Source organism: Cetorhinus maximus, chromosome 31 (genome assembly GCF_964194155.1).
Source record: "Cetorhinus maximus chromosome 31, sCetMax3.hap1.1, whole genome shotgun sequence".
Classification (NCBI taxonomy): domain Eukaryota; kingdom Metazoa; phylum Chordata; class Chondrichthyes; order Lamniformes; family Cetorhinidae; genus Cetorhinus; species Cetorhinus maximus.
Genome location: NC_135909.1, coordinates 15618601 through 15642462, shown reverse-complemented (window position 1 = coordinate 15642462; position 23862 = coordinate 15618601). Strand labels below are relative to the sequence as shown.

The 23862-nt window shown below is 45.2% G+C and overlaps 2 protein-coding genes across 3 annotated transcripts in view; both read right to left on the bottom strand.

Moving 5' to 3' along the window:
* Positions 1–23862, bottom strand: part of LOC144670298 (uncharacterized) — a 940207-nt gene that overhangs the window by 325609 nt on the left and 590736 nt on the right. The gene's annotated exons all lie outside the window — the stretch shown is intronic.
* On the bottom strand, positions 2036–15560 carry LOC144670271 (histone H2B-like). Its single transcript, XM_078532759.1, has 2 exons — positions 15543–15560; positions 2036–2588 (listed from the first exon to the last, which is right to left on the bottom strand). Exons 1-2 carry the CDS (start codon positions 15558–15560, stop codon positions 2226–2228), a joined length of 381 nt encoding a protein of 126 aa, XP_078388885.1. The 3' UTR covers positions 2036–2225.

The following is a 23862-nucleotide window of genomic DNA, read 5'->3' as shown; positions in this document are numbered from 1 at the left end:
TTTAGCAGTGCTTCACTTGCATTTTGCTCAATTTAGCCGACTGCATTCGCTTCTCCCAATACAGTCTCCTCTACATTGGAGACACCAAACGTAGACTGGGTGACTGCTTTGCGGAACACCTTCCGTCTGTTCGCAATCATGACCCGGACCTCCCTGTCGCTTGCCATTTCAACACCTATCCTACTCTCATGCCCACATGTCTGTCCTTGGCCTGCTGCAATGTTCCAGTGAAACTCAACGCAAACTGGAGGAACAGCACCTCATCTTTCTACCAGGCACTTTACAGCCTTCTGGACTTAACACTGAGTTCAACAACTTCAGATCATGAACTCTCCCCTCCATCCCCACCCCCTTTCCGATCCCCCTTTTTCCAATAATTTATATTTTTTTTAATGTATTTTTCTTTTCCCATCTATTTCCACTATTTTTAAATGTATTTCCATCCATTGTTTCATCTCCACCTTTTAGCCTATTTTGATCCCTTCCCCCCACCCCACCCCACCCCACCCCCACTAGCACCACTTGCTCGTCCTGCTTTCTACCCTTAATGTCACCATTACCACATTCCTTAGATAATATCACCACCGTCAACACCCCTTTGTCCTTTTGTCTTTGACATCTTTTTCTATCTCCCTTTTGCCTCCACCTATCACTGGCCCTCTATCCAGCTCTACCTGTCACACACCCCTCAGACAGCTTATATTTCACCACACTTCTATATTCTCTCAGTTCTGATGAAGAGACATACGGACTCGAAACGTTAACTGTGTTCCTCTCCACAGATGCTGTTAGACCTGCTGAGTTTTTCCAGCTACTTTTATTTTTGTTTTGGTGCACTATGGCAGAAAGGTCTTAGACAGCGACCTTTCCCCATTGCGCCTTTGCGGCAGCTGCCCCAAGCTTTAGTGCTTCCCTCAGCACGTAGCCCTGGACCTTGGCATGTGCCAGTCTGCAACAGTCAGCCGGGGAAGACCAGCAAGTTTCAGGCAGACCAAAGGGTGTCTTTCACCGAGTTGATGATCCTCCAGCTGCAGTTGATGTTTGTCTCAGTGCGTGTCCCTGGGAACAGCCCGTAGAGCAGAGTCCTGCTTACAGAGATTTTCACAATCTCACACTTTCACAAAGAATGAGGAAATCCTCTCTCATTCGCTTCTCTTACATCTTCGGGAGGAATGGTGCTGCGGGCATTGCTGATTGGTCACATTGTGCTGCCTCTCAATGTTCATATCACCAATCAGATATCTACTGAACTCACCAATCCGGAGACTCCACGGAGTGAGGGCGGAAAATACCAGCGCCAAATTATCAGATTCCAACCGATTTTTTTCAAATTTTAAAAGCCCGCCAAACTTCTCAAAAAACAGGACATAATATAGTACTAATTGTAAAGAGCTAATTCAGTATACGAATGTTAGATTTACTTAATCTCGCTCTCTCCTTCCCTAGTCTACAGTTTATCTCTGTCCGTTTCTGATTTTCATTCTGGGTTAATCTGTATCTAAAAACAAGCCGAAAATATCGGCGCCAAGTTTAAGGAATCCAAACTTTCTTTTTATTCGACATCGAAGACGGACGATATATTTATAAAACAAAAAATAGTGTTCAGATAGAAATTCCCATTAATGGTTAACATTTTATCCCAAGTTCCAGATTTGCTTTTAGAATCCGGAATCCATTCGGGGTTAATTTCGATCCTTTATGAAACCCCTTAACCAGCCGGCAGAAAGTCTCATTTACACAGTTCTGCAAACGGACGGTTTATTGTAGATATTCGACAGTCAATGGTTAACATTTTTGGTGTAAATTTGCCAGCGTTGAGACTGAAGTTTCCGACACAACCGGGGGTGATAGGAAATGAACTGATCGATTATTGAGACCAAACTTGACCAGAACTGGAAACTGTCGCATTTGCTTCTATTCTCTCTCTCTCCAAAGCCAGGGAAAGGGGCCGAATATGAACACGTCTGAGTACAAATTACAGAGGGTCAGCGGACAATCATTAATTTATGGGCCATTATTAACAACAGCGAATGTTTGAACAGAGTGATAAATCTACATTAGACCGAAAGTAGGAAACAAAACTAACAGAAAACATCATTCGAATATGTTCAAATTAGAAACACGACAAATTAAACATTGAGATGATATAGCTTTCTCGGAGAGATTGTGGGTGGCTCTTAAAAGAGCTCTTGTGTTTCGGGTGTTGTTCAGTCCATTGTGGGGTTTTACTTGGAGCTGGTGTACTTGGTCACCGCCTTTGTCCCTTCCGACACGGCGTGCTTGGCCAGTTCCCCGGGCAGCAGCAGGCGCACGGCGGTCTGGATCTCCCGGGAGCTGATGGTGCTGCGCTTGTTGTAATGGGCCAGGCGGGAAGCCTCACCCGCGATGCGCTCGAAAATATCGTTCACGAACGAGTTCATGATGCTCATGGCCTTGGAGGAGATGCCGGTGTCGGGGTGAACCTGCTTCATGACTTTGTAGATGTAGATGGAGTAACTCTCCTTCCTCGACTTTCGCCGCTTCTTGCCGCCCTTTCCTGCCGGTTTACTCACCGCTTTCTTGGCGCCCTTCTTAGCAACTGGTTTCTTCTTTTTTTTTGTAAAAATATACTTTATTCATAAAATATCTTCAATCACATTCCAAACCATTTCAAAAACAACATTACAAGGGTACAATCCAGGTTAAACTTTTACAAAATGTATCACCAGGTGCATCAGTACAAACAATATTACAATCATTTACAGCCTTTCATTTTGATCTGTACAGCCCGAGGGGCTCTAAACAGTTCCCAGTCTCTCGGTGCGCTGTGGTAGAAAGGTCTTAGACAGCGACCCTTCCCCATTGCGCCTTTGCGGCAGCTGCCCCAAGCTTTAGTGCGTCCCTCAGCACGTAGTCCTGGACTTTGGATTGTGCCAGTCCGCAACAATCGGTCGGGGACAACTCTTTGTGCTGCAAGACCAACAAGTTTCGGGCAGACCAAAGCGCGTCTTCTTCTCTTCAACCATCTTCAATCTCAATTTCAGACACAGAAATAAACCAAACCCCTTCCGTCCGCTCATTAAATAGACAGTCTGACAGATATATGCTAATGAGGAATGGGGGAACAATGAATCTGATTGGACATTTTAAAATCAAAACGGGACTTATTTTGTGTTTTCTTTTGATTGGATAGCTAAACCGACCAATCACATTTAGGTTTCTCCACCAATCATAAGCCTCCTTACTACAATCAGGAAATACATTTTCCAAAGCCCCTCTCCAGCCGGAGTTTGTCAGTGTGTAAAGATACACCGGGAAATGTCGCCTGGCTGTCGGTGCGAGGGGTTGTCCGGGAATGTGGGTTCATTCAGGAACTGTGAGTGTCTGGTCTTCTTCTTATCGTGTCCACGGACAGTCTATACATGACAAAACAAAAACAGAATTACCTGGATAAAACTCAGCAAGTCTGGCAGCATCGGCGGAGAAGAAATCAGTCAACGTTTCGAGCCTCCATGGCCCTTCGGCAGAACTGCAGCATAGTTTCAACAAGGGAGAAATATAAATTGGTTTAAGGTGGGTGGGGGGCGGGGGGGAAGAGACACATTGAGGGTGTGGTGTGAGCAGATAATAATCAAAAGATGTCAGAGACAAAAGGGTCAAAGAGGTGTTGAAGGTGGTGGTCTTTGTCTGAGAAAAGTGCTAATTAAGAATGGAAAACAGGATATTCAAAGTACAGCTCTAGTGGGGGTGGGGTGGAAAGACTAAAGGTTTTAGTTTTAGATTTAAAAATAATGGAAATAGGTGGGGAAAGAAGAATCTATATAAATTATTGAAAAAAAAGCGGGTGGGGGGGGGAAAGAAACGGGGTGGGGATGGGGGGGAGGGGGAGTTTAAGATCTAAAGTTGTTGAATTCAATATTCAGCCCAGAAGGCTGTAAAGTGCCTAGTCGGAAGATGAGGTGCTGTTCCTCCAGTTTGCGTTGGGCTTCACTGGAACAATGCAGCAAGCCAAGGACAGACATGTTGGCAAGAGAACAGGGTGGAGTGTTAAAATGGCAAGCGACTGGGAGGTTTGGGTCTTTCTTGCGGACAGACCGCAGGTGTTCCGCAAAACGGTCGCCCAGTTTGCGTTTGGTCTCTCCAATGTAGAGGAGACCGCATTGGGAGCAACGAATGCAGTAGACTAAGTTAGGGGAAATGCAAGTGAAATGCTGCTTCACTTGAAAGGAGTGTTTGGGCCCTTGGACGGTGAGGAGAGAGGAAGTGAAGGGGCAGGTGTTGCATCTTCTGTGTGGGCATGGGGAGGTGCCATAAGTGGGGGTTGAGGAGTAGGGGGTGATGGAGGAGTGGACCAGGGTGTCCCGGAGGGAATGATCCCTACGGAATGCCGTCAAGGGGGGTGAAGGGAAGATGTGTTTGGTGGTGGCATCATGCTGGAGTTGGCGGAAATGGCGGAGGATGATCCTTTGAATGCGGAGGCTGGTGGGGTGATAAGTGAGGACAAGGGGGACCCTATCATGTTTCTGGGAAGGAGGAGAAGGCGTGAGGGAGGATGCGCGGGATATGGGCCGGACACGGTTGAGGGCCCTGTCAACGACCGTGGATGGAAAACCTCGGTTAAGGAAGAAGGAGGACATGTCAGAGGAGCTGTTTTTGAAGGTAGCGTCATCAGAACAGATGCGACGGAGGCAAAGGAACTGAGAGAATGGGATGGAGTCTTTACAGGAAGCGGAGTGTGAGGAGCTGTAGTCGAGGTAGCTGTGGGAGTCGGTAGGCTTGTAATGGATATTGGTGGACAGTCTATCATCAGAAATTGAGACAGAGAGGTCAAGGAAGGGAAGAGAAGTGTCAGAGATGGACCATGTGAAGATGATGGAGGGGTGGAGATTGGAAGCAAAATTTATAAATTTTTCCAGGTCCCGACGAGAGCATGAAGCAGCACCGAAGTAATCATCGATGTACCGGAGAAAGAGTTGTGGGAGGGGGCCGGAGTAGCACTGGAACAAGGAATGTTCCACATACCCCATAAAGAGACAGGCATAGCTGGGGCCCATGCGGGTACCCATAGCCACACCTTTTATTTGGAGGAAGTGAGAGCAGTTAAAGGAGAAATTGTTCAGTGTGAGAACAAGTTCAGCCAGACGGAGGAGAGTAGTGGTGGATGGGGATTGTTGGGGCCTCTGTTCAAGGAAGAAGCTAAGGGCCCTCAGACCATCCTGGTGGGGGATGGAGGTGTAGAGGGATTGGACATCCATGGTGAAGAGGAAGCGGTTGGGGCCAGGGAACTGGAAATTGTTGATGTGACGTAAGGTGTCAGAGGAATCACGGATGTAGGTGGGAAGGGACTGGACAAGGGGAGAGAGAAGGGAGTCAAGATAACGAGAAATGAGTTCCGTGGGGCAGGAACAGGCTGACACGATCGGTCTGCCAGGACAGTTCTGTTTGTGGATTTTGGGTAGGAGGTAGAAGCGGGCCGTCCGAGGTTGGGCGACTATCAAGTTGGAAGCTGTGGGAGGAAGATCTCCAGAGGAGATGAGGTCAGTGACAGTCCTGGAAACAATGGCTTGATGTTCTGTGGTGGGGTCATGGTCCAGGGAGAGGTAGGAGGAAACGTCTGCGAGTTGACGCTCAGCCTCCGCGAGGTAGAGGTCAATGCGCCAGACAACAACAGTACCACCCTTGTCAGCGGGTTTGATGACAATGTTGGGGTTGGACCTGAGAGAATGGAGTGCAGTGAGTTCAGAGAGAGACAGATTAGAATGGGTGAGAGGAGCAGAGAAATTGAGACGGCTAATGTCACGCTGACAGTTCTCAATGAAAAGATCAAGAGAAGGTAAGAATCCAGAGGGAGGGGTCCAAGTGGAGGGAGAATATTGGAGGTGGGTAAAAGGATCCGTTGAACGGGGAGAGGACTCCTGCCCAAAGAAGTGAGCACGGAGACGAAGACGGCGGAAGAAGAGTTCAGCATCATGCCGAGCCCGAAATTCATTGAGATGAGGGCGTAAGGGTATGAAACTAAGTCCTTTGCTGAGCACTGAACGTTCAGCAAGGAGAGGGGAAGGTCAGGGGGTATAGTGAATACGCGGCTGGGGCTGGGATTGGAAGATGGGGTGAGGATGGAGGGACAAGCAGGGGTGGAGGGTCCCAGATGGGTGTTGGAGTCGATGAGTTGTTGGAGCTTGCGTTCCTTAGCACTTGAGAGAAAGAGAAAAAGTTTCTTGTTGAGGCGACGGGTGAGGCGAAGAATAAAATGAAACTGGGGGCACGCGCAGCTTTGAAAAAGGGTGCGGCGGTGCTGCTGGAGGGAGAGGTCGAGTGTGTTCATATGGCGGCGCATGGCGCTGATTCTGGATCTCAGAATGCGACGGCCCAGCCAGAACCGGACACATTGTTGCGCCTTGTTGTTGAATTCGGCAAGATCTGCAACAGTGCAGGGTTCCTCTAGCGATAGGCATTGCAGGAGATGTTGCATTGTCTGTGGCTCAGTTCCACATTCACAAGTTGTCGGACTGGTTGTATATCCCCATTTGCTCAGTGACACCTTTGAATGACCTACACCAGTCCTAAGTCTGTTAAGGCACTTGCAGGTTGCCCAGTTGCAATTAGCTCCTGGGGGAAGGCTTTCATCCGGTAGAATTTCCATCGCTGGGGGTTGTTTGAGACTGGCGAGCCAGTCTTTCCACAAGGTGATGCGGGCTTCAGATGGGGTGGATTGTAATGGAACAACACTGTTCATGAAGCTCTTCCTTGACTTTAGGTGGCTGGGTGTAGGTGTATGACCATGTAGAGGGTGCCTCTCATTTGATGTTTGACGGAGTCGCTCTTTCTTGCTGGCTATCGTTCTTCTTATATCAGGGGGAGCGATACCCGCCTGGATATATAGGCTGTTGGTGTTTGTTGGTTTTAAGCAACCTGTGATAAGTCAGCAGCTTGCATTCAGATCGACATCCATCTTCTTAGCATGAGTAGATCTTTCCCATGCAGGGCAGGCGTATGCGGCAGTGGAATAGCAAAGAGCAAGTGCAGTGGTTCGCAATGTTTTCGGGCTTGCTCCCCATTTTGTGTTAGTGAGCTTATTCAGGATGTTGTTTCGTGCGCTCACTTTTGCCTTTGTCTTTTTGATGTGGTTCTTGAAGCTGAGGCATCTGTCAAGGGTTACTCCTAAGTAGATAGGGTGCTCGCAATGTGTCAGTGTTGCTCCACACCATGTTACTTTAAGCTGGCGTTTGGCTTCACGCTTTCTGAGGTGGAATGCACGAACTTGCGTCTTTGATGGGTTTGTGCGAAGGTGGTTTTCTTCATAGTAGGATTTTAGTCCCTCCAAGGCCTCAGAAAGTGTTTTCTCCACGGTGTTAAAATCAGTGCTTTGGGCAGTGGCACATAAGTCATCAGCATATATAAAACATGTCTGGTAATGTGATTGATTTACTCACTCTCTGATTCTGTGTGTGTTTGGAAGGCCGTGGTGCAGTGTGCGAGTGTTGGGTTTATTCTGTATCAGTGACTTGATGGGACCATGGCTTAGTGTTGGGCTCACTTGGCATCCTGAAACTCATTGTGCATCTGTCCGTTATTGGTGCCACTACCTACCCCAGGGCAATTAGGAACGGGCCTATATCCCATGAATGAATAAAAAAGCAAAAATCTCCTACAATAACCAGTGATTACTAACACTTGAGACGTTTGTCAGAATTCAGTCTCCCTGAAAATTGTTCCAATTTAGAGTTAGGTTCACATTTTCATTTCCCATTGACAATCAGTTTTTCTTTAATTTTGCAGCCTTATCAAGTGGTTTTTATACTCATAAATGTTTAAAAGTGTCAGACTTATCAACTGCTCTTTAGACCTGTAATTACCTGACCTTGTGTAGTGAGTGAGGAGATTCCCCACTGGGTCATGCAAAACAGGAATCTGGATGGAAATTAATTCCAATGCCTGGAAACCAGGTAGAATACAAGTCTGAATTTCTAATTTACATCCTTAGTCGATCAGGCTTCTTGCTAGGAGCGTGAACTTGCAAAGTGGTGTTTGAAACCAAACAAACCACACTAGATCCCTCTTTATTTGTGAAGGTAATTCCAAGGAAAGCAGTTATATTTCAGATGGAGAATTGAGATGGGTACCAGACACAGCTCAGGACAACTAAACCTGCTCTCAGAGAGTGTAAGGGATAATGGGGAAGAGGATGGCAGATAAATGAATCCCAATATGGAGTTATTCATATTACAGTTGAAACCTCATCAGTAATCAGCACTGGATTAGAATAGCCCGGACTATTAACCTCGGGAAAGGATGGATGTTGAATGGATATGATCAATGTTAATAAAGAGAATCAATTTTTCCCACGTGGAAAGATAATTTGATCTCGTTGGACAAGAGAGAAATAGAAAAAAGAACAATAGGAAAATTAAATAGGCCGGTGGGGAAGAATATGCCAGTGGGAGCAGCTCAGCTGCTCTTGCAGAGAGCTGGCACAGATACTATGGGCCGAATGGCCTCCCTCTGCTGTAACAATTGTGAGATTCTGTTCTATATATTATGAGTGTAAGCCTGACTTATGTTTCATATAAAATGTGTTTCAACTGGAGTTAATAGCTGTGGGTATTAATCAGATATTATGTCAGAGTTTTGGATTAGAATTCCATCTCTGCGAACATAATCCTGAATGTCCGTATATCATACATCCTGGGAAATGTATTAGATTGTAAGATCAGCTTCATGCAGATTGTAGATACTCTGAGGTTTGGGGAGTGGTATGTAATGCATTGTTCAGTCTGCAGTCTGGGTACAATGTTGGGATTCATGCAATATCTTACAACCAGGCACTGTTTGTCTGCCCTCTTTGTTATTTAATCTGTATTTGAGGTTCTACTTTTGATTCAGTGACACAGGGCCTTGCAATCTGAGGGGTGTGTACTTTTGCTCTGCGATTTAATAAGGGCCCACACAGGAGCTTATTACACAAAATTAATACTCGTGATTGAGGATCATATAGTAGCATTGATCAAGGATTATTTAATGGACAGAAACAGTGTCGGAATAAACAGGACACTTTTGGATCGGTAAGTTCGAACTTACTCTTGATAATACATGGTCATCTGTTATTTACAACCTATACTGGTGACTTAGATGGGGACTGAATGAAACACAATCAAGTTTGTTGATGATAGGAAATTAGGTGGAAAATTAATCTGTGAGGAGGACACAAATAAAGCTGCTAAGGCAGATAGACAGGTTGTCTGAGTTGGCAAGAACATGGCAGATAGAATACAATATGGTGATGTGAGTGTGCCCAGTTTGTAGGGGGAAAAAAGAACATTTGTGAATGTGAGGGACTGGAACATCTTTGCACTCAGAGGGAGCTGGGTGTCCGTGTACATGAATTACAGAAAGTTAATCTGCAGGTACAGCAAGCAGATAGGAAGGGAAGTGCTGTGTTCACATTTGTTCCAAAGGGTTGGAATATAAGAGTAAAGCAGTCTTAAAATTATACAGGGCACTAGTGAGGCGACATCTGTAGTACTTTGTCTCCTTTCATAAGGAAGGACATACTTGCTCTAGAGGGAGAGCAATAATTGTTCATTAGATTGGTTCCTGGAGCAAGTGGTTTTCTTATGAGGAGAGATTGAGTAGACTCGGTGTGTATTCCCTGGAGTTTAGAAGAATGAGAGATGATCGAATCGAAACATATAAAACTCTTAAGCGGCTTGTTAGGGTAGATGCTGAGAATATAGTTCTCCTGGCTCCGGAATCTAGAACATGTGGTCACCATCTCAGATCACAGCATTGGCCATTTTGGAATGATATGAGGAGAAATGTCTTCACTGAAAGTTTTTAGGAATCTTTGGAATTCTCCACCCCAGAGAGATTTGGAAGCTCAGCCATTGAGTATGTTCATGACAGAGGTCAATAGATTTTGGATACTAGGGATATAAAGAGAGTGCGGCAAGGTGGAGCTAAGGCAGAAGATCAGTCTTAATTTTTTTTTATTTTTTATCAGTCTTAATGAATGACGGAGCAGTTAAATGGCCAAATAGCCAATTCCAGCTTCTATTTCTGAAGATCCATCTATTCTGCTCGATGTAAGATTCAGTTTCATTCTGCACCAGTCAGTTTCTGGTACTATATGTAAAGGTGGGATCAATTGTATGTCTGTCAGCACCTGGCACGGGATGTGTGACTCAATCTGTATCTGTGATTCATGAACCTGAATGTGAGTATGTGATTCATTCTCAATTTGCCTTTCTATTAGTATTATATTTGAATGTGTCATTTGTATCTGTCAGTCTCTGGTACTGTACATGTGAGAGATTCATTCTGTATATGTTGGTCTTTGTAATGTGTGAGTGTGGAATTCACTCCGTATTTACTGCTCCGTGATACTGTGTGTGAGTGTTTTGTCCTTATATAATTGCCAGTCTTTGGTAATTTGTGTCTGTGTGGGTCTGATTATGTAACTGTGAAGCTCTGGTCTGTTGTTAAGGCATTCTTTCTGTATCTATCAGGCTCTGGCACAGAATGAGAGTTTGGGACTCAACCTAAATTGTTCATTGGTACTGGAGGTTCATTTTCTATCTGTCAGTCTCTGGTCGTGTGTCTGTGAGGGGGTGTGTTTGTCTTTGTGTGTGTGTGTGTGTGTGTGTGTGTGTGTGTGTGTATGTGTTTGTCTATGTGTAATTCATTCTGTATCACTCAGCCTCTGGTACTGACCATACGTGTAGGACACTGGCTGTATCTGTCAGTCACTGGTGGTGCATGTAACTTTGAATGGAGGATCCTTTCTGTAAGTGTCAGCATATGGCACAGGGTGTGAGTGTGGGATTTTAAAAAATATTGTTCAATGGTCCTGAATCTAAATATGTGAATCATTCTGAAACTCCCATTCTTCAATAGTGTGTGAGAGTGTGACTATGTGAGTGTTTGTGTTTGATGTGAGTTTGTCACTATCTTTCACTGTCAGTGGTACTTTACGTCTGTGTCACATAGATGAACTATTATTCAGGCTCAGGGATTTTGACTGATTGTAGTATTTAGTAAGTATCTGTCAGTGTCTGGTACTGGACATGTCGTTAATAATCATTCTGAATTAGTCAGTCTCTGTTACTCTGTGACGGTGTGAGATTCATTGCATAGCCTTCAGTTTCTGAGACTGTTTACAAGTCTAGGTTCAGCCCATGTTGAAATTTCAGAACAGAAACAGCCCATTGATGTTGTAGGTTTTAATAAAGTAATTGTGAGTTTGACCTAGTATTAAATCCCTTTCTGTGCGCACACGATTGTGAAAGCTCAGGTATCCTTCGATCTAACCTCCATTGCTGTGTAAGTGTAATTCCCTTTGTAATAATCAAATTGATACATTTTCATTCAGTCTGAGAATTTTACACTTGCCTGTTGTGCTCAGTTTTTTCTGTGAGAATGAATACAGTATCTGCCATTCTGTTACTCTGAGGTTTTCGGATGGTATGTGGTCTCTATCTCAGTCTGTACTAATCAAATTGTTATTGTATCCTTGAGGTTAATGGTCTAGCTGAGTTTCAAACCGGAATCTGAGTTTGCAGCTGAGGTTATACTATCTTTCAGTTCTCTCTTGGTATTTAATTTAACTCTTCTAACCTTCTCACCCCATAGGAATTGGTCCTTGTTCTACTACAGAGAAAGGAGTTAGCTGTTTGGTGAGTATCTGGTAAGTGGGTGAGGGCTATTCTGTCCCCAAGGTTTAAAATAGTACACACATTAATGGTAAAGTTAATAAATATGTAAGAATAACTGAATAGTATCATTAAGTATTTATTGAAAACACATTAAGGATGGCATAACAGGTAACGTGCCTAGGCTGCAGCATGTGGGAACTCCAGGATAACATTAAGACCCAGAGCAAATGTCTAAGTGTTCGTGGCTTGATGAACTTTAGCTCAGAGTCATTGAGCTGGAGGCTGAGCTGCAAACTCTGTTAGACATCAGGGAGAGGGGAACTTACCTTGATGTTTTATACCAGGAGGCAGTCACACCATTTAGAGTAGGGTCTTCTGATTTGGTCAGGGACAGGAGGGTCTGACTGCGAATGAGGCAGGTAATGGGACCCAGCGGGCAGGAGTGTGAGCCTCTGCAATGGTCCAATAGGTTTGATGTTCTCCCAGCTTGTTTGGATGAGGGCAGTGGCTGCAGGGTAGATGAGCAAACTGACCATGGCACCGTGGTACAGGAAGCCATTCAAGTTGGGGGAACAAAAAGGAATGTAGTGGTAGTATGGGGCAGTATATTGAGTGGGAATGGCACTGTTCTCTGTAGCAAAGAGCGAGAGTCCAGACTGCTGTATTGCCTGCCTGGTGCCAGGGTTCGGGACATCTGCTCAGGGCTGGACAGCAACTTGCAGTGGGAGGTAGATGATCCAGTAGTCATAATCCATTTAAGTACCAACAACATAGGCAGGAGGAAGGAAGCTCTGCATAGTCAGTATGAGGAGCTAGGCACAAAATTAAGAAACAGAAGCTCAAAAGATTATTACCTGAGCCATGTGCAAATTGGCATTGGACAAATCAGATTAGAGAAATGAATGCGTGGCTCAAAGGCTGGTGTGGGAGAAGTGGTTTCTAGTTCATGGGGCATTGGCACCAGTTTTGAGAACCTGTACCATTGGGATGTTCTACTCCTGAACTGTGCTGGGGCTGGTCGCATACTAGGGAAGTAGCAAGGGTTTCAAACTGAATAGTGGGAGCAAGGGATCATATTTCCAAAGAGTAGAGACAAGGCAAGAAAGAAAGGTATTAATATGGGAAATGGTAAACGGACCGTGACAGGAAGGGACATTCTCACATTCCTATTCAATACCAGAAACTGACAGATACAGTCTGAATTCTACACTCTGATTGCGGATCAGATGTTGGCATGTCCAGCATTAATCTCAAACACAGACCGGGTTCTGGGAGTGAATGCGAATTGCACACTCGGATAGCAGCACAGACTGAAATATATACAATCAATGCCACACTGATTTACAGCGCCAGAAACTGAGAAACTCATGAGTGAATCTCATTTCCAGTTCCATAAACTGAGAAACTCATAAGCGAATCTCATTTCCAGTTCCATAAACTGACAAGCACAAGATACAGCAGACACACACTGTACCACAGCTTCAAGAACAGAATGCACCCGCTGTACTCTATCCCCCTGCCTCACACAGTATCCGAGTGAGTAAGTCACACGTTAGCAGAGGGTCAGAGAACCAGAAGGAATCCTGCATCCCCGGACGGTCCCTCGCACCGACAGCCAGGCAACATTTCCCAATATATCTTTACACACTGAGAAACTCTGGCTGGAGAGAAGCCTTGTAGAATATGTTGCCTGGTTGCAGCAAATGGGCTAATGATTGGTGGAGAAGTCGAAATCTGATTGGATATTTAAAGACACCAATCAGAAAAATACGAGAGAAGGGAACAGTCATAGTTTTAAAACAGTGTCCAATCAGAATCACGGTTCTCCAATCCTTCATTAGCATAGACCTAGGAGACTGTCTATTTAATCGGCGATCGGAAAGGATTTGGTTTATTTCTGTGTCTGAAAGTGACGATGGTTGATGAGAAGAAACCAGTTCCCAAAAAGGGAGCCAAGAAAGCCTTAAAGAAACCGGTAGCAAAGGGCGGCAAGAAGCGGCGAAAGTCGAGGAAGGAGAGTTACGCCATCTACATCTACAAAGTGATGAAGCAGGTTCACCCCGACACCGGCATCTCCTCCAAGGCCATGAGCATCATGAACTCGTTCGTGAGCGATATTTTCGAGCGCATCGCGGGTGAGGCTTCCCGCCTGGCCCATTACAACAAGCGCAGCACCATCAGCTCCCGGGAGATCCAGACCGCCGTGCGCCTGCTGCTGCCCGGGGAACTGGCCAAGCACGCCGTGTCGGAAGGGACAAAGGCGGTGACCAAGTACACCAGCTCCAAGTAAAACCCCCGAACTGACTGAAAAACACATTCAAAACACAACGGCTCTTTTAAGAGCCACTCACAATCTCTCTGAAAAAGCTATTTCATCTCAATTTTTACTTTGTCATGTTTTAAATTTGAACATTTCGAACTATGTTATTTTCATGTTATTTCCATCATATTCGGGCTAATGTAGATTTATCACTCGCTCAATTCTTAGGTCCTGATAAAAATGCACCATAAATGAATGTCTGCCCGCTCACCCTCTGCGCTTTGTTCTCAGACGCGTTTATATTCGGCCCCTTTCCCTGGCTTTGGAGAGGGAATAAAACGCAAATGCGTCAGTTTCCAGTTCTGGTCAAGTTTGGTCTCAATAATCGATCCGTTCATTTCCTATCAGCCCCGCTTGTGTCGGAACCTTCAGTCTCAACGCTGGCAAATTTACACCAGACATGTTCGCTTTTGACTCTCGAATATCTACTATATACCGTCCGTTTGTAGAACGATGTCAATGAGACTTTGCCGGCTGGTTAAAGGGTTTCATAAAAGATGGAAATTAACCCCGAATAGATCCCGTATCTGGAACTTGGGATAAAATGTGAAATAGTCCCATCAGGGACGGGGAATTTTAAAACTTTGTCTTCAGACCGAGTTCACTTTCTACATAAGACTTTCTACATGAAACGTATTTCTTGTTTTATAAACCTATCGGCCGCCTTTTCGATATCGAAAAGCGTAAATTTGGAGCTGTTATTTTCGGCTGGTTTTCAGGTTCAGATAAACCCAGACTGAAAATCAGAAACAGACAAATACAGATCAACCGTAGAATAGAGAAAGGGAGAGCGAGATTAAGTAAATCGAACATTCGTATATTAAATACTGAATTACCTATTTCCAATTAACACTATGTTCTGTCCGGTTTTTACAAATTTGGCGGGCTTTGAAAATTTGAAAAAAAAATCGGTTGAAATTTGGCGCCGGTATTTTCCGCCCTCACTCCGTGGAGTCTCCGGATTGGTGAGTTCAGTAGATATCTGATTGGTGATATGAACAAAGACGCCGCACAAAGTGACCAATCAGCAATGCCCGCAGCACCATTCCTCCCGAAGCTATAAGAGAAGCGAATGCGAGAGGATTTCCTCATTCTCTGTGAAAGTGTTTGTGAGATTGTGGAAATGTCTGGAAGAGGAAAGACTGGCGGTAAAGTTCGCTCCAAGGCCAAGTCTCGCTCCTCCCGGGCTGGACTGCAGTTCCCGGTGGGCCGTGTTCACAGGCTCCTGAGAAAGGGCAACTATGCTGAGCGTGTGGGTGCCGGAGCCCCGGTCTATCTGGCTGCTGTGCTCGAGTATCTGACGGCTGAAATCCTCGAGTTGGCCGGTAACGCGGCCCGGGACAACAAGAAGACCCGCATCATCCCCAGACACCTGCAGCTGGCCGTCCGCAACGACGAGGAGCTCAACAAGCTGCTGGGAGGAGTGACCATCGCTCAGGGCGGGGTGCTGCCTAATATCCAGGCCGTGCTGCTGCCCAAGAAAACCAGCGCCGCTGCGGGCTCGAAAACCAAGTGAAGCGGCCGTTCTTTAATCTAATAACCCAAAGGCTCTTTTCAGAGCCACTCACAGAGTCTGTGAAAGGGCTGCTCACTGTGTGAACTCGTTTCATTCTGGTTCTGAAGAAGCGTCATGCCCATTCGAAACGGTAACTCTGTCCCCACACAGATGCTGCCAGACCTGCTGAGTTTTTCAGCATTTTCGTTAAAAATTCTAGCTTCGCTGCAAAAGACAGCCGCACATACCTTACAACCCGCTTTCAATTCCGATTCCTTACCTGATCTGTTTATAACAGGCGGATAGAAAGCTATTGATGGGCGAAATCACCGTGAATACCGACAGTTCCGGGTCTCTCACATAAACATCATGAACTGTATGGGTTTTATTCAGGTCACGGATCAATAGATATTGTAGGGAAAATGGGGTGAGTCATTTTTCCACTAAATTGGGAGTGACAGAGTGGGGTCTGGGTAGTTGTCAAGTGCCTGCTCTCTCACCCAGACAGGCAAAGGGGTCTGTAGGCCTGCCTGGAAATACACCACTCCACTCCCCATTTCAAACATCAACAACCTTAACATATGAACTAATAACCGAAAGATGACGAAATGATGCTAAAGCTGTGTTAGATTCATCTGTAGATTTCTCTGTCCCGTTCCCAGGTCAGTGCTCTTAATGTGACGTTTTGGGTGGCTCTTAAAAGAGCCTTTGTTGTGTGTTTGGTAGAAAGGGTCGAGTTGTTCAGCCGCCGAATCCATAGAGAGTGCGGCCCTGGCGTTTCAGAGCGTACACCACATCCATGGCAGTGACCGTCTTGCGCTTGGCGTGTTCAGTGTAGGTGACCGCATCCCTGATCACATTCTCCAGGAAAACCTTCAGCACCCCGCGAGTCTCCTCATAGATCAAACCCGAGATCCGCTTGACACCGCCACGGCGAGCCAGGCGGCGGATTGCTGGTTTGGTGATGCCCTGGATATTATCACGAAGCACTTTGCGGTGCCGCTTTGCTCCGCCTTTCCCCAGTCCTTTACCTCCTTTCCCTCTGCCAGACTTTTTTTTTTGTAAAAATATACTTTATTCATAAAATATCTTCAATCACATTCCAAACCATTTCAAAAACAACATTACAAGGGTACAATCCAGGTTAAACTTTTACAAAATGTATCACCAGGTGCATCAGTACAAACAATATTACAATCATTTACAGCCTTTCATTTTGATCTGTACAGCCCGAGGGGCTCTAAACAGTTCCCAGTCTCTCGGTGCGCTGTGGTAGAAAGGTCTTAGACAGCGACCCTTCCCCATTGCGCCTTTGCGGCAGCTGCCCCAAGCTTTAGTGCGTCCCTCAGCACGTAGTCCTGGACTTTGGATTGTGCCAGTCCGCAACAATCGGTCGGGGACAACTCTTTGTGCTGGAAGACCAACAAGTTTCGGGCAGACCAAAGCGCGTCTTTCACCGAGTTGATGATCCTCCAGCTGCAGTTGATGTTTGTCTCGGTGTGTGTCCCTGGGAACAGCCCGTAGAGCACAGAGTCCTGTGTCACCGAACTGCTCGGGATGAACCTCGACAGCAACCACTGCATCTCTCTCCAGACTTTCTTTGCAAAGGCACAATCCACAAGGAGGTGAACAACGGTCTCTTCCCCACCACAGCCACCTCGAGGGCAACGTGCAGAGGGGGTGAGCCTCCTGGCGTGTAGGAAGGATCTGACGGGGAGGGCCTTTCTCACCACCAGCCAAGCTACGTCTTGGTGCTTGTTGGAAAGTTCTGGCGATGAGGCATTCTGCCAAATGACTTTGACAGTCTGCTCGGGGAACCATCCCACAGGGTCCACCCTCTCCTTTTCCCTCAGGGCCTCTAGGACGTTACGTGCTGACCACTGCCTGATGGACTTGTGGTCAAAGGTGTTTTTCTGCATAAATTTTTCCACCAGGGACAGGTGGTACGGCACGGTCCAACTACTTGGAGCGTTCCGCGGCAGCGTGGCCAGACCCATCCTTCGCAACACCGGGGACAGGTAGCACCTCAGCACGTAGTGACACTTGGTGTTTGCGTACTGAGGGTCTACGCACCGCTTGATGCAGCCACACACAAAGGTGGCCATCAGTATGAGGGCGATGTTGGGCACGTTTTTTCCCCCTTTATCTAGAGGCTTGTACATCGCGTCCCTGCGGACACGATCCATTTTCGACCTCCAGATAAAGCGGAAGATGGCTCGAGTGATCGCCATCGCGCAGGAGTGTGGAATGGGCCAGACCTGCGCCACGTACAGCAACAGCGAGAGTACCTCACACCTGATGACCAGGTTCTTACCCGCAATGGAGAGGGAGCGTCGCTCCCACATGCCCAGTTTCCTTTTCACCATAGCCACTCGCTCCTTCCAGTTTCTAACGCATGCCCCGGTCCCTCCGAACCATATCCCCAGCACCTTCAGGCCGTCAGCCCTGACAGTGAAGGGGACAAAGGATCGGTCAGCCCAGTTCCCAAAGAACATGGCCTCGCTCTTCCCACGATTTACCTTGGCTCCCGAGGCCAGTTCGAACTGGTCGCAGATGTGCATCAGTCTGCGCACCGACAGCGGATCCGAGCAGAAGACGGCGACGTCGTCCATGTACAGGGAGGCTTTTACCTGAGTGCCTCCACTGCCTGGGATCGTCACTCCTCTTATGCCCGGATCCTTCCTGATGGACTCGGCAAAGGGTTCTATGCAACACACGAAAAGGACAGGCGAGAGAGGACAGCCCTGCCTGACTCCAGATTTAATCGGAAAGCTATCTGTTTCCCACCCATTGATTGAGACTGCGCTACTGATGTTAGTGTAGAGCAGTTGGATCCAATTTCGAATTCCCTCCCCAAACCCCATTTTGGAGAGCACATCCCCCATGTAGGTGTGCGATATTCTGTCAAAGGCCTTTCCCTCTGCCAGACATGATGATAGTTCACTCAGATCACTGCAGACTATGAGAGACGAGCTGCTTCACGTTCCTCTTTTAAATAGCCCGCCCCGACCTGACTGAGAACGGGACAGAGTGAGAGGCGGGGCGGGGAGCTGTCAGCAATATCCCCGCCTCATTCCAGTCGCTTCTACAAACAGACAAACAGTCTGCTTCCATTTCTAGGACAGGTTCTATTCCATTAACACACAACTCCCCTCCCAGAAGCATTGAGACTTTTACTAATCCCTCTTCCAGCTGAATTGGAGAATATAATGTGTTTGGGTTTGAGTTGTGACGCGGGGTTTGGCCAAGGTTGAGTTGGAGAGATTTGCAATCTACAAGGCAGTCAAGAGGTATGAGGATCAGGCAGAGAAGGAGAACTAAGGTCACAAACAGACCAGCCTCTAAACCAGTTAGTTTGCAGGTATAACAAATGAATGGGACTAAGAACAAGATAAAATCGCATCACGGGCCTGTAATTTAGTTTATTGAGAGGGAATTCGAAAAGTTTTGCAAAGATTGAACCGGTCAGTGAAAGTGTCTGTCTAAGAACTGGAAATGAATACCGGCTGAAATGTAAACGGTTGGTATTGAATTAGTGACAGCAAATCAATTATTTTAAGGGAAGTGTTGGTGTAGTTATTTCAGACAAAACTTCATCATCCCTTCCAGGATAAGTTGCATTTTTTTATTGTTCGGAACTTTGTGGATATCTACATGGAGCCGTTGTAGTTGGTCACTATCTTTGTCTGTTTCACGGCCCGTTCCCCGGGCAGCAACAGACCTTTTCCTGTCTCGATGTGTCCACAGAAACAGCAGGAGCCAATATATTGTGGACTGGTGCCATCTGCTGGCTGCACGTGAGACGTACAAAGAGGTAACTTCTTTGGGGACCGATTGAAGGATACATTATCTTTCACAATTGTGTTCACAGTGACAGAGATTTAATACTCAGCCAAAGATGACACACATTGTTTGCTTTAAACCTACCATATCAGTGGCCTGATGTTCTGCTGGAAATGTATGTGGAATGAATTCAAACTTATAATTAGTCCCAGAGACTGAAAGTTATATAATGAATCCCACACTCACACAGAATCAGAGAATAATTCTCAGGCACATTTTCAGTGCCAGATGCTGAAAGATACAGGCTGTTCACTGCACTCACTCACAATAGTTGAATCTGAGTGATACTAAAGAAATATAACAAACCAATTGTACCACTGAGAGATTTAGAAAGAGTCCAAGCATCACATAGAGTAACAGATGCTGACGGATACAAATGGAATACCACACACTAACACACACACACAATAAGCTCCACTTTCACATACAATACCAATGATTGGAAAACTCCAATTGAATCTCACAATGTTTTATAATACCAAAGATTGACAGATGTAAAATTAATCCCACTGTCAGATACAGAATGATTCTCATGCTCACAAACAGAAAGAAGTGATGAAAGAAACATATGATTCCCACACTTACTTTACAATATCACAGATACAGAGTGCCATTGACCGATCTGTATTGAATCTTATGCTCACACACGTTACGAGAGTCTGACATGTATGTACCGGATACAGAGTGGATACTACACTCAAAATCCTGACTTGGAAATATATCACTGTAACTTCACTGTCACTGGGTCAAAATCCTGGAACTCCCTTCCGAATAGTACTGGGGATGTGCCTACACCACATGCACTGCAGAGGTTGAAGAAGGTATCTCACCACCACCTTCTCAAGGGCAAAAAAGGATGGACAATAACTGCTGGCCCAGCCAGCGAAGCTAACACCACATGAATGAATTAAAAAAGGGCACCAAAGACTTCAAATTCAGAATGATTTCCATGTTCACATACAGTAGTACTGACTGATAGGATTAAACACACACACACCATTAAGAAATTCAGAATGAGTCCCAAACTCATTTGCATTACCAGAAAGTTATTGAGAACAAACACTTCCACACCTACAGTTCTACTTTAAAAAGTGTCCCGACGCTCATACAGTACCAGAAAATGCAATGTGCCTTCTGAATATGACACAGGTATAGTGTACCAGAGAATGACAGATACAGAATGACTGCAGCACTCACTTTCAGTAGCAGAAGCTGACTGATAGAGCAAAATTCTTCCACACATACAGTTCCACTGACAGTTTCAGAATGTAACCCACCTCTCTCAGTATCAGAAAATGAAAGATAGGAATGGAATATAACACAAATATAATGTACAAGAGAGTGACTGTTACAGAATAAATCCAAACATACTGGCAGTTCCGCTGACAACGTCTCCACACTCACATACAGTAACCAAAACTGACAGGTTCAGAATGTCTCTCAGTTTCACACAGTACCAGTGAGTGACATAGATAATAAATCCCACGTTCACAAAATGGGCCAGAAAAGGCCAGTGAAGAATGTATCTCACTCTCAAATACAAAACAACGGTCTGACGGTTTCAGCACAACATTATAACTTCTGCTTGGTACAATAAAATATTATGAAATGTCATCTCCACCGTTAGTAATTCCAAATACCTCCCTTCGCTGTCCAATAAAATGTGAACGGTTCTTGTCTGTTCTGTCGCTCTCTGAGTGTGCTGACATCTACTGGCCAGAGCTGAGAAGTGCAACAGAGCGGAACTTTTTTTTATTAATTCAATGGATATGAGATTCGCTGGCTCGGCCAGCATTTATTGTCCATTACTAAGTGAAGGTGGTGGTGAGCTGCCTTCCTGGTCCGCTGCAGTCCCTGTGGTGTGAGGGAGGGAGTTCCAGGATTTTGATACAATGACATTAACTGTGTGTGTTGCAGAAACAGCTCAATATGAGGAATTAGTGATGGGATGTGATAGGGTGGACATAGAGGTGTCAACAATCAATTCAAAGAGAATTCGATATTATCTCGTTATCCCACTGAGTTGGTAGAATTTGGAACTGGCTGTCATATTGAGCAGTCAAGACGATTAGCACAGCTGTATTTCAGGGAAAGTAAGATAAGCATAGGAAAGGGAATAGATTTCATGGAAAAACAGGTAATATTACATAAAGTAAACTGGGTTGAAGATCGTTAGCAATAATGTACCAATGTGTCCAAATGGCCCAATGAAGCATATTCTTGGTAGAATGAATACCGATTTTCAAAGTACCTCAGAGACTCACAGATATATAATGAATCCTGCACTCACACAGTGTACCAGAGACAGAGCAATGCAGAGTGAATCCTACACTCACACACATCCCCAGAGACTGACCAATACATAATGAATCCCACACTCACATAGTGCACCAGAGACAGAGCAATGCAGAGTGAATCCTACACTCACACACATCCCCAGAGACTGACCAATGCATAATGAATCCCGCACTCACATAGTTTTCCAGAGAGAGCAATGCAGAATGAATCACACATCCCCAGAGGCTGACAAATACATCATGAATCAGACACTCAAATCCTTTACCAGGGATTGAGCGATACAGAATGTATCCAGCACTTATACACATCGAATCTTAGAATAATTACACCACAGAGAAAGCCCATTCTGCCCTTTGTGTCTCTGGTGGTTCTCTGCCAGGGAAACTCAACTGGTCCTGATCCCCAGCCCTATCACCACAACGTGGCAACTCTTTTCTCTTCAGGTTTGTATCCAATTCCCCTTTGACAACTCCGAGTTTACCATGTCTCTTCCACACTCTCAAGCAGTGAATTGCAGATCCTAATGACTCACTGTGTAAAAATAGTTTTCCTCATGTCACCATTGGTTGTTTTGCCAAACACTTTAAATCTGTGCCTTCTCCCAACAGGAACAGTTTCTCGCTATCTACTCTGCCTTGGACACCTTGTAACCACAACTCCCCCAATCTACCCATGTAACTAAAGCCCTTCATCCTCACAACCATTATCATAAAGCTTTTCTGCACAGTCTCTAAAACCTTCCCAAATTTCCAAAAGATTGGTGCCAGGAACTGAATTGATAAAAGTGTCTGTGTCGGATCCACTGCCTACACAGACAATTCGTTTCGAGAGAGATTCTAAATTTAATAATATTTAAATGTTTGTTAGATATTGCCATGTGCAGCGAAAATCCTGCACACATAAGTACAAGGGCCAGGCAGACATATAATTCACTCCACAGTAACATAATGGAAATACAAAAGCTACATTCTGTGAATGCTGGAAATCTGAAATAAGCACAGAAAATGCTGGGAATTCTCAGCAGATCTGGCATCATCTGTGGAGAGAAACAAAGTTAATGTTTCAGGTCGTGGCATTTCACCAGAACTGGGAAAAGTTTGAATTGTAATTACATTGATATAGGTGTAATGGGGGAGGGTGGGAAACAAATAAAAGGGGAAGATAGGGTAGAAGATGGGAGGCATTCAATGGCAAAAATGTTGGTGGGGCGGAACCAAAGAGAGCAGCAATGGGACAAGTAAAGAAATAAAAGATGTGCCTAAAGGAGGTATGAATGGCAGAATAATGAACAGCTGACACCCGAGACTAAAACAAGAAAAACAAGACACATGCAAACAAAACAAAGTCATTGGGGATAAGGGGGTGGACATCATGATCTAAAAGTTCTGAACTCAATGTTGAGTTCAGAGGCTCTAAAGTTCTAACTGAAAAGATGAGGTGTTGTTCCTGGAGCTTGTGTTGAGCTTCTTTGGAACATTTCAGCAGACCGAGGATAGAGATATCAGCAGGAGAGAAAGATGGAGACTTAAGATTGCAGGTCGTTGAAAGTTTGGGATCATGCTTCCGAAATGAAGAGAGGGGAAGTTTCTGTCTTTCTTTTAGTAACATAATGCATCTCACACTCAAGCACCATATCACAGTTTAACATATACAAAGACCACCTCATGCACTCATACAGTACGAAGGCCCAATTCAGGTTGAGTCTCAAACTCACAAAGTATCTCAGAGGTTGATAGATACAAAGTGAATACAACAGGAGCACAGACTGACAGATATCGAATGTATCCCACACTCAAACACAGTAGCAGAGACTTCCAGAACCTGCACTATTTTGTTTTTGTACTGACAGATATAAAATATGTCACACAGTCAAACCAGAGACTGACATTTAAAGAATGAACCCAAAATTCACACACAGCATCAGACTGAGATTTACAGAAAGATACAACACAGTCACACACATACATGAGATGGAACCCACACTCACATGCAATAATATTGATAAAATGCACAGTGAATCTTGTATCCATGTATCGCACCAAGAGACAAAGATCCAGAATTACCACCAAACTCACAAATACTAACAGAAAACAACAGACACAAAATTATTCCCACTCTCAAATAGGTTATCATGAACTGATGAAGAATTAATCCCACACTCTCACACAATATCAGAGACTGACAGTTCTCGAATAAGTCCAACATTCATGTGTGACACCAGAGACTGATAGTTAAAGAATGATTCCACCCATCCCCCACGCACATACACTACCTCT